Below are 11,560 nucleotides of genomic sequence, written 5' to 3'. Positions count from 1 at the left end.
TTTGTCTTTTTGTTATTGAGGTGTTGGAGTGTTCTATAAATTCTAGAGATAAGTCCCTTGTCAGATATGTTATTACCAAATATTTTTTCCCATTCTGTAGGTTCTCTTTTGAATCTTTTGGAGAATCTTTGGAAGCACATAAAAATTTAATTTTTAGAAGGTCCAATATACCTTATCTTAAAGGCTTATTTTGAGAAGTATATGAGTTAACACATAGCTGTATGTATTTTCTATTATTAGTATTATTTAAAGCTTATAAAACGTCATTCAAATATTAGTTGCCATTGAGTCAGCTCCAACCCATGGCTGAATGAAATGTTGCCCTGTCCTGCATCTTTATGATCATTGGTATGTTTGAGCTCATTGTTGTGGCTATTTTGTCAATCCATCTCATTGAAGGTTTCCCTTACTTTCACTGACCTTCTCTTTCACCAAATATAATACAATGTATTACCATCCTTGCTATCAAAGGATCTAACATGACTTGCTCACTTATGACAGAGTCTGTTCTATAAGCCCAGTTTTGTCAATGTTGGTCCAATTTTGTTCATCTTCAACATTCCTGCTGTAGTCTCTGCTTAGTAGACTAAGTAGCATTCATTCACTGGCTTATGATACTTATAGAAGAGTCACTGAACAAAAGTGGAATGTCCTAGAATGTTGAATGAAATAACTTTCTTGGAGAAAAAGAAAAACTTTCTTGGGTGGGGGGGAGGAGAAATAGAGCATGAATGCTTAAAATAATAAGGATAACTCCAGGTAGAACTGCTAGCCCTCTAGGGATGGGGGGGGGGGCAGGACAGAGAAAGAAAGAGTTAATTAAACAGAGAAAGGAAAAATATAAATAAATGGGTGAGAAAATGCCAGGCAGGTTATAAGGACTAGAGAGCATGAATCAGAATTAGGTGAGAGAGGAAGGTGATCTTGATGTGTTAATTTGAAGCCCAAACTAAACTTTTGAGTTTTGACTTAGCTCTCCACATAGTCTGTTAGTACATGTGGTGGTTAAGTTTGTGTGTCAACTTGGCTGGGCCTGATTGAGTGGCTGGGCAGCTGGTGGTAGTTATTCCCCATGATGAAACTGGCAATCAACTCCATGGTGAGACCTACCACAAGCAGCTGAGTAGCTGCTTTGGGTATGTGGTCTGCTTTCCGTGTATAAGAAACAGCTTTGGGAATGGCCTATAGCTTATGGCATGTTTGAAACCTGCATGTAGTTGTGTCATTGGTCAACAGCCTGCAATGCTCTGCCAACTTTGGGACTTTCAATGGACTTAAGTTAATGGCCTGCTGTGTGGTTTGGTAACATCGGGACTGTGCATTTTTTACTTGTCAACCTTGGGTTTGTCAGTCTCAGCAGCCAGCAGCTGTCTGAGTGAAGAAAAGCCTCTAGCTCCAGTGGGCTGGGAGCAGGAGACAGAGCTGAACCCCAAGGTTGAGGGGCTTTCACCCAGCCCCTAGAGCCTGGCACTTTAGACTTGGTTTAAAGCCTTCAAATTATAAGAATAAACTCTTGTTTGTTCAGGCCATCCCATTTGGTATATTCTTGTCAGGGAGGTACTAGATACCCAGAACAGTACATAAGAACAAATGTTGAATAATGCAAAGACAAGTGTTTTGGCCCACTGCATTTTAAAGTTAGGACATGTGCTTCAGAGAGAAAGGGAGAGAGAGAGAAGAAAGATATACAGAGAAAAGGAGACACTTTCATCTAAAATAAGTAGACCTGTGGTTTGGAAGAAAAGCTTGCAAAATTTTTTCTCCACTGTAGCTGGCATCAAAGGATAGATGCCCATTTATATTCATTTTCAAAACACACTTGTGCTGCAGGAGCTGATGTCTTTAGAAATACTACCTAGAAACTGTGGAGTTCACTGCCACTAAATTTCTTGCCTGGAAACCTCACATGATTCTGAATATTAATAATTTCTGAAGTGATTGCTGAGAGGTCTCTTTTGCAACGTGGAAAACATAGTCTTGATTTTTTTTTTTTTTTGCCTAGATACACAGTACTGTTTGACAGTTCATAACTTCACCAGTCATGGAAGGAGTACATCCATCACCAAAAAGTGCGCCTCCAAGAGCGAATGCCATTTTGTTGGCTGCCACCACAGCCTAGATTCTGAACACATAGTAAGGATTATATGTACGTGTGTGTATGTGTACGAGACAGAGAGAACTTTTTGAAAGTTCATGTTAGAGATGGTAAGTTACATGTCATGGGAAAGACAGCAAGGATAAGTAAAATATTGAACTCATTTATACTTTGAGGAAATACTACCTACATTTCAGTGATGAAACGGAGACCAAAGAGAAGTTGAAGACTTTATGCCCATTAACAAGAAATTATGTAACCCCCCAAAAATGATAATTCCTAGTGACCAGACTAGGCCCTAGACCTTGGACTTCTGTTGAATTGTCTGAGGCCAGCTTTAGTGACCTGAGAACAAATCATCCATGAAACATGACAGATACTGCACAGTTCTGCTTACCTGTTTTGTTTTTGACCCAAAACCACCAAGCCCATGCATTGAAAAGCAAGAAAGTAGAAAGAGGAGAAGACTGTATGGTGACACCTTTTATGGAAGTGGAAGCCTTGTCTCATCCACCACCTCCACTTAGATGAGGAAGAGTTTGAAAGGTTAACCTCAGTTTAATGTGATGAAATATAGAGGCATTTGAGATCAACTGATCTCTTTAACTTTCTCATTCCATCATTCTAAATGAATATTTTATTCCTTAAATGCCTGTGATACTGAAATATCTGAGGGAAAAAAAAAAAAAAAAACTTGGAAGTATGCTAATTGCGTGAGCTTTTAGAATCTGGCTTAGCCTGAGAGTCTAGAAGATGGTTCTGATGTCACTGACTTTTTCTCTGGTAGCATAGTGGCTAAGACACTTGCCTGCTAACCAGAAGGCTGGCGGTTCAAACCCACCAGCCACTCCTCGGAAGGAAGGTTGGGCAATCCTACTTCCGTAGTGATACTGCCTTGGAAACCCAAGGAGGGGTTGCTATGAGTCGGGGCCGACTCGGCGGCACATAACACAACTACAACGTATGAGAATCACTGGGGAACTTTTGCAACAAGCTATGGTGGCGGTAGGAGAGGTCATCCCAGACCAACTGAGATGGAATGGGGAGGGGAGTTGAGGGTCTGGGCATCAGTATGTTTTTAAAAAGTTCTCTAAGTTGATTCTGGTGTGCAGCCAAGGTTGGGAACCACTGATCTATCTACTTTCCAAAATAAATAAATAAGCCAACAAAACCAAACCTGTCTCCATGGAGAACTGCTCCATGGAGAGTATTGGTGGCTGTAATCTTTATGGAAGCAGATCACCAGCCCCTTCTCTCACAGCACTGCTGGGTGGGTTTAAACCACCATGCTCTAGGTTAGCAATCAAGTGTAAACTACTTATGCCACCCAGACCTAGCAGTGCATGTCTTTATCTTTCCCAGACATCCTGGAAGCCTCTGTTAGTGTTTAGGCTTATCAAGTTAAGGCTTTGTACCAGGCAGTGCGTGGGTATTACCCAAGGAGATAGCTTTCCTTGGAAACATCTGTAAATTTGTGTTGTAACCACCCAGCACTTTTCAGCACTCAGCAGCCATAATTAGCAAGCTATTGCTGCTGTAATGATAGGAATCAGGTGTTAGCATAGACAATGGAGACTCATTATTATCTTCTAAAAAGTCGTACTGAGAAAGAAAATCAATGACTAATCCAAAAAGTTTCTAGCCTTCATTTTGTTTCAGTGTTTTTCCCTTACAAACCTTTAGAAGATTTGTTGAACCAATCAAGCAGTCTTATTCAGTTTCCTTTCCTCTTCTTTCCTTTGCTTATGGTTGGATTTAACACAAGTAAATCACGGGATGAAAAGACTCTCAAGATGGTCTTTACCTCCCAGTCAGAGGGAGGAGGGAACCCAAGAGCTATGGCACCCAAGTGACCGTAGACTGAAAACCATCTCTATTTCTGTCTGTCTGCAAGAGAGCTAAAGAAGCCTCTCTTTGTTTTTTCTTTGTCTTACCTCTTCCCTATTATTTCTGGTATTCACTCTCCCTTTCCCTTCTCCTCTCCCTTTTGTAACAGGAGTGTAAGTCTTGCTGTGAAGGAATGATCTGCAATGTTGAATTACCCACCAATCACACGAATGCAGTCTTCGCAGTAATGCATGCTCAGAGGACGTCTGGTGGCAGCACGCACACACTCTACCTACCAGTACTTGTCTGGATCTTCATGGTTCCCTTGCTGTGATGCCACTCTGTTCTTCAGAGAGCATGCACCAGCTCTCTATAGCACAAGCTAAAAACTGTATGAACAGTGAACTTTGGAGTCAAGACCAACTTTGCACTTGGTGAAGAGTAGACATTGGACCCTAACCAGAGCCAGTTGTTTGCTTTGCTAAAATGGTTATGCATGAAGTCACAGGACTGGGAGGAAGGGAATTATCTAGTCTCCCCTTTCTTGTCAAAGGGGTCTGCGTGTTGTCAATTCTTTAAGGAGGATCATGCCAGCACCTGTAACAGGTGTAGTAGCCTAGACAGCCACCATCTGACCAGACCTTTAGCTGAAAGGACTTCTAGACCCACTGAGTCCGTCAGAGATTGCTGGGTCAAACCCTTTCAGTTCTCTGATTAGCTCAGAGTGTGACTATGAAATCTAACCCTTCCCTGGGTTGAGAAAACAGTTTCCTCACCAATGACATAGTGAACAAGAAAGGCAGCTGTCAGAAGAAATCTTCCAGTTGAACCAATATGAAATCCATTTGCTAATGGGGGATGGGCAGAATAAAGCTCTTAAATTATACAATGTAAATGCATGTTTGTGTGTTTCTTGACTGACATGGAGACCACAGCTAAAACACATTTACCAGTGTCATAAAAGAGGTCACTGAAGTCACATTAACTGCATCATTATATGAACTGGCTTATAATGAAAAATCTGATGCCAAATTCACACCCCCGCCCCCCGGAAGGACACTACTTAGGATGTGAAATGCAAAGTTAGTGAATTGAAAAGACCATTAAACCTCCCTGAGTAGGGAGGATGACACCTAAAAATATAATGCACTCTCATCAGTAGCAGCTTAAAGAGTCCCTAATGGAAGGATGGTGTAGGACCTGGCCATGTTTTCTTCTGTTGTGCATGGTGTCACCATGAGTTCAGGGCTGACTTGATGGTAGCTAACAGTGGTCAGAAAATTGACAAGATGACCCTTCTCCATATAATCATCTCTGTATGCCAGGTCGACCAAGAGAAGCTCTCTACAGATCTAAGAAGTTTGGTCTCCTTGTCGTCTTCTGCTTTTATAACACAATCTCAATTTCAGAGGAGCAACATGAACTTCTTCATGTTTCTGGAATTCTGATTTCCTGCCTTGATACTTTGGGTATGACATTTAACACTGGCCTTTTATGTGTAGTGGTAAGTTAATTGATTTTTTTTTTTTTTAAATTGCATCAAACCTAAATGAACGCCCTGCCATTGAGTCAATTCTGACTCATAGCAGCCCCTATTGGGTTTCCAAGGCTGTAAATCTTTACAGAAATAGATTGCCTCATCTTCCTCTTGTGGAGCAGCTGATGGGTTTGAACAGCCAGCCTTCTGGTTAGCAACCAAATGCCTTACCCATTATACCACCAGAACTCTTTTTATTATTATTATTGTTATTGCACATCCATTATTTTAGTGTTGGGTGCTCTGTGGAATACACGAATAATACTGTGTCTGCCACCTGAGCTCATCTATGACAGAGCTTGGCCCAAATTCTGGCCCACCTCCTATATTTGTGAATAAAGTTTTATTGAAACACAACCATGTCCATTTATTTACATATTGTCTATGGCTGCTTTTACACTACAATGGCAGGGCTGAGTTTTTACAGGAGAGACTATATGGCTTGTAAAACCTAAAATATTTACAGCCTTACCCTTTATAAGACAAGGTTGCTGACCTATAGGATGGCATGAATTCATTGGGGGAATGTTGCTTTCTTTGAAGGAACTGTGTTGGTGGTGGTTACTCTGTACAATGGTTTGCCAGCTCATTTCCTTTGTTTGCTTTTCTTCTTCATCAGTGCCTGTTTCTTGTTTTAATAATTTGTTCCATTCTGTTCAGTATCTTAATAATCATGTGCCAATGTCAGGTGTGGGGCTGTAGTTATGTTTCATCTCCCTTAAAGCATTGTGAGGGTCTTATTCTGAGCCTCTTTAGCTTTCAGTAAAGCAGGGAGAGGACAGTTGTCATCTTGCTGTCTCTGGCCAACTTTCAACTCACCTGGAAGCATCGATTAAAGCCTGATGTAGATTTACCTGCCTTTCACTCAGCACCTTGAAGTATTTGAAATTTCATAGTGTATGCTTGTTTGAAATTAATTATATATGCTTCACTTGGAACATTTTAATAGCATCTTTGGTGTCTTTATTCCCGAGGGTTTCTTTTGACTATGTAATTGATGAATTGTCTGGTAAAAAACCATTAGCAGACAGTAATGTTTTTCTGATTTTGTTTCTTCTGTCTAGATTAGTGAATTTTCCTTTGTATGTATTTTTTCTTTCCTGAGGAAACACCTTCAGTTCTCTTCTTCATCTGCATATCAAGTTTGCATGAGTTTCACTCCTCTCTACCACTCTCTCCTAGGCATTTAAAATAGGGATATATTGAGCAAAAGAGGGTATGCACAGAGGAAACAAATACCTGGAAATATATAGTAGAGTGAGCAGGGCTGCCAGATATAGCAAATTAAACTGCAGCTTGCCCAAGCAAATTTGAATTTCAGATAACAAGTAATTTTTTAATATGTTATTCGTAGACTCACAAGTCTGGCTTATCTAACACAGTGGTTTCAAATCCCTGTAATAAATTAGAATCTTCTGGGTAACGTAAAAAGAATACACGTTCCCAGGGCATTTTAGAGATGCTGATACAGTAGACAGGGAATCTAGCTCAAACCTGGTAATTGAATGTTAAATTTAAATAATGTGCTCCCAGGTGATGGTGATGATCAGCCAGGTTGATAATCCTGGCCTGGGAGGAGGATTCCATCCTCTGAAGCCTGGTACTTCCCCGTAATAAAAATGCTAGTAAACAGTAAACACTTGAACACAATACCTATGGAGCTATGGTTCTCAAAGAGTGGTCGCAGACCAGCAGTATCAACATCACCTGTAAACTTAGAAATGCAAATTCTCAGACCTAGTGAATCAGAAACTGTGCGGATTAGAGCTGTGTTTTAAGGAGGCCTCCTGTGATTCTGCTGGATGGTCAAGTTAAAGAACCGACGGACTAGAGTAGCATTTCCCAAATGTCTTCAGGAAATAGGTCTTTGGTGTCTACCTGAGGATCATTTACAATGATTGTTAAAATACCACACTCTTGGGCCCCAATTCCAGAAGGTTGAATTCCTTATGCCTTGCTTGAGTCAGAAAATCTGGATTTTTAACAAACTCCCCAAATGAATCTGATATACAGCCACTTTGAGAGCCTCTAAACTAGAGAATTAAGAGATGGTGATGATGTTGGGGACCAGAAGGTCTTGACACCTGACTTTGGAATTCTAGTATGAAACCCTGGTCATTATAAATTGACTCTATGTGGTATCTCTAATACCAAAAAAAGAAAAAAAAAAAATCTCAAAATTAAAATCCTATTATTAGAGTCCATTGCATAATTTTTTTGTTGTTCATTGCCTGGATGCCTGAAATGAATAAAAGTCCCAGACCTCAGAATAATTTGCCTTCCCCATTCGATCTCAGTTGGTCTGGGGTAACCTCTCCTACCTCCACCATAGCTTGTTACAAATGCTCCCTAGTGATTCTCGTACGTAGCCAGAGCTAAAAGTCACTGACGTCAGAACCGTCTTCTATACTTTCAGGCTAAGCCAGATTCTAAACAAGAAAATGAGGAATACTTTGGCACCAATATGTCCAGTAGGAAGTAGAGTAGCAAGGAAGGGGAATATACAGATTTGTTGCTATAAAGGATGAAAGGGATTAGCTGTGAGTGTGAGAAGGATCGGAGTTCGGTCAAACATCCATTTTGAATAGATCTCTACTCTAGAATAAACTTTAAATGACCATCCATCAGTCCTTTCCTAAAAAAGACAAAAAAAGGAACTGAACACTTCTTTTTCCCACTCTCCCTCAACTAAACTCTCAGTGATGTTAGCAATCCTAAAGCGCAGTCATTATCTTCCATACGTTCTGCATTCTAGCATGTCAGTTACTGTGTAAAATATATTTTATAAGAAAAGTGAAGGAGGTGGGTTGGTTTCTATTTCTCAGGGAGGAAGAATTTATAAAGCCACACAAAGCATGAAATGAGCAATCTGGACTGGTATGGATTGGGAGATGAGGTGTGGAATCGGGAAAACATATTTCACATTTGTGAAATGACTAAGTCTTATGCAAAATTGTTGTGACATTTAGATTGCCGACTTATGAAAGTTTGCTCTGACCTTTAGATCTTGGACATTTTATTTTTCACCTCGTTCTCATCATCAATTCTATGATTTGTGAAAGGTTGGTCACACTGTGGTGCTGGATGTGTCTGGGTGCAAATCATGCCAGTGACAAAGGCTAGAAGATGCACAAAGTTGAAAGTTATAGAAACTGAAAAACAGATGGCTGTCGTAATTTGAGTCAGCTTTTGGGCATGGTTCTACTACTGTACATCAGAAGCACTCCAGCATCTTTCTAGCATACTTCCCATTTCTCCCTTCATCTTCATAACTCTGACTCCTTTAAAGTCCCCTTCTCCCACTGTCTCTACTACAGCGGATGCTGAGGTGGATGCTGAGCTGTCTTTGGGGGCAATATGGAAATGTCAGATAGCCATGATTTGGGTTGTGAAAAACAGCTTTCCCAGCTCCATCCCAGGGATGCTATTGAGCAGTTCTGGGAATCAACAATTTTTTAAAAAAAAAATTTATTGTGATTTGGGTGAAAGTTTACAGAGCAAATTCATTTTCCATATAGCAGTTCACACACATTTTGTGTCATGACAGTGACTGTAATTCCCCACAATGTAACAGCTCTCTTGTCACTTTCTCCCCATAGTTATCCTCTTCCCTGTGTTCTTCCATCCCTTGTACTCCCATCCCCCGAGCTGTGTCCCTGTGCAAACACTGCCCTTCTGTTCTCCCATGATTGATTGCTCCAAGTAGTGTATCTACCTGATGTAAATGCTCACTCCACATGCCTCTGTATTATTTAGGTGGAAGCCACATGAGTGAGTTCAATTCCACACCTGAAGGGTTAGCTAGGGGCCATAGTCTCAGGAGTATCACCGGGTTCTATCAGACCAGCAAACCCAGTCTTTTTGTATCATTTTGAGTTTTGTTCCACATTCTTCTCCCACTCTATCTAGGATCTCCTGTACTGATCCCCCTCCGAGTGCTTGACAGTTACCACTGTCAAAAGAACAGCATGTGTGTGCAGTCTTTCTGAAAAAAAAGGAGAAGAAGAAGAAAGAAAAAAAAAGCCATGAAAAACTCCACAGAGCACAGTTTTACTCTGACATTCATGGGGTTGCAATGCGTCATAATTAACATGGTGGTGAGTAGTTTAAGAGACAGGAAGTACCTTTCAGACTCCAGGGCTTGGGAGGGCTGCCATGACAGGAGTAGTCTTGAGAGGTCTGGGACAGGTGGCAATTCTTGGAAACCTGAGACCCCAGGAAATGCTTACCTGGCTTCCCCTTAAACAAGCAAGAGGTCCGGGGTTCTGACCATTCACTTGAGTCCCTGGGAGAAATGCAAAGCAAAGGACAAAGTGAGCCTGTCCAAAGGGGCTAAACAGAGGCTAAAAACCAGATCCAATGCAAACAGTCTTTAAAAGAAGATAAGAAGATAGGAACAAGGCACAAATGGTTCCTGGAGACAGAGTCTGATAAGTATCTTTGAGATCACCTTTTATAGGATGATGTATCCATTATGATGACTTTAGCAGCAAATACCAGAGAGCCCCACTCAAAGTGAATGTAAGTGAATTTATTGGCTCACACCAAGAGTGGATTTCAGGATGGACCTAATCCAGTGGTTCTGGCTCCTTCTGCAATTCTTTTGCTCCCACCATGTCCTCTGCTAGCAAGATGGCCATAGTTGTTCCACATCTCCCATCCATTATCCACAGGACTAGGTAGAGGGCTACAATTGTCTAAGGAAAGATTTTCACCTAGACTAAATTGCAAGCAAGGAAGATGTGGCCATCCTTGGCTTAGTACAACTAAAGGAGGCTCAGCATCCCCTGAGCCATGGGTGCTACATTACATAGGGTAGATAATAGAATAAAATAGGGTTGCAGCTAAAAAGTAGGAAGGAAGAAATGGATTCTGGGTGAAAATCAGCCCCATCTGACACAGACTCCCATAGTCCAAGCCCTGTGTGGAGAAGCTGTTAAGGTGGCTAGGGCAATGCTATCATATTAGAGAGAAACAGCTGAGACCTCAAAAGATGTATAGTATGCACTTGCCCTAACTGCACAGCTAGCTAGAAGGAGGCCCAGACAGAGAAGCCCCCAACTCCCCTGTTTAGTGCCATTTCCACCACATTCTTTTTTTGAGTAGTGTGCGTTGTAAATCTGCACAGAGTGGAAAGAGTATGTAGCTCTTCTCAGACTATTCAGTGAAAGAACCTTTTCTTCAACAAACACCTGTGTTCCAACACCACCTTACAAATGTGGATAAATATGACAGGATAACCCTAGTGGCATCACTTAGCATTGGTGTCACTCCCCCCGCCTCCACCAATGGACTTTCTCCCATACCAGACCATATAGAACCCTTAGTAATGTTTATTATAAATTTTAATAATAGAATAATATGTGAGTTAGTTGTAAATTACTTAAATGTAATATTTCTTGGATTATATGAATGCTAACAACAGAACTGTTTTACAAAATCTTTATACATTGAATTACAACATTAGTTACAACACAATTAGTAACTGAGGAAAGCTGTTTTTTTATTTTTCTCCTTTTAATTACTTCTTAAGAAGTTATTGATATATGTTTACAAATACTAATTACCACAATATTGTAGTTGAAACACCAGAAAATTTGACAAAATCAGAGACTATGAAAACACCGGCACCAACAAAAACAGCAGCATGTACTTGCAGCATGTGCAGATGAAGCCACACGATTTGAAGCATCATTTTATTTGGGTAGTAATGACAGCTCTGACCAGAGAGCATTAGAAGGTTCAAAATAAATTAGCAGAGTTTTAACCTTGTGAGTATATTGATACATTGTAAGTGGGCTTACGAAAAATATTTTTATTATTTTAACTAATTACAGGAATATTTTTATAAAATGCAGTAAATTTCTGCTGAAACAGCACAAAAACTTACAATCATTTCGGTGTCATTCCCTCTGACAGTGTCACCTGCTGTGGTCTGCTCTCCCTACACCCCCCTAATGACACCATTGGGGCAAACTGCAAAAAGTGGGGTGGATAAGACAATTGACTTCTAAATAAATGTAAATCTTTACAGAAGTAGATTGCCTGGTCTTCCTTCCAAGAAGTGGCTGGTGGGTTTGAACCTCCAGCCTTTTGGTTAG

General features: G+C 40.6%; 1 protein-coding gene across 1 annotated transcript in view; it reads left to right on the top strand.

The window, feature by feature from the left end:
• The window catches only part of LYPD6B (LY6/PLAUR domain containing 6B), a 24,325-nt gene extending 20,069 nt beyond the window's left edge, over positions 1-4,256 (top strand). The window contains exons 3-4 of the mRNA XM_007934940.1: positions 2,003-2,133; positions 4,092-4,256. Of these exons, the coding sequence (XP_007933131.1) occupies positions 2,003-2,133; positions 4,092-4,256 (296 nt within the window). The remainder of the gene's footprint in view (positions 1-2,002; positions 2,134-4,091) is intronic.
• The last annotated feature ends 7,304 nt before the right edge of the window (positions 4,257-11,560 follow it).

This window comes from Orycteropus afer, unplaced genomic scaffold (assembly GCF_000298275.1).
Source record: "Orycteropus afer afer isolate SDZICR_OR568_19922 unplaced genomic scaffold, OryAfe1.0 scaffold00023, whole genome shotgun sequence".
In the NCBI taxonomy this organism is placed as follows: domain Eukaryota; kingdom Metazoa; phylum Chordata; class Mammalia; order Tubulidentata; family Orycteropodidae; genus Orycteropus; species Orycteropus afer.
Note: the sequence above shows the minus strand (reverse complement) of the source record. Positions and strands in the feature narration are given on the sequence as shown.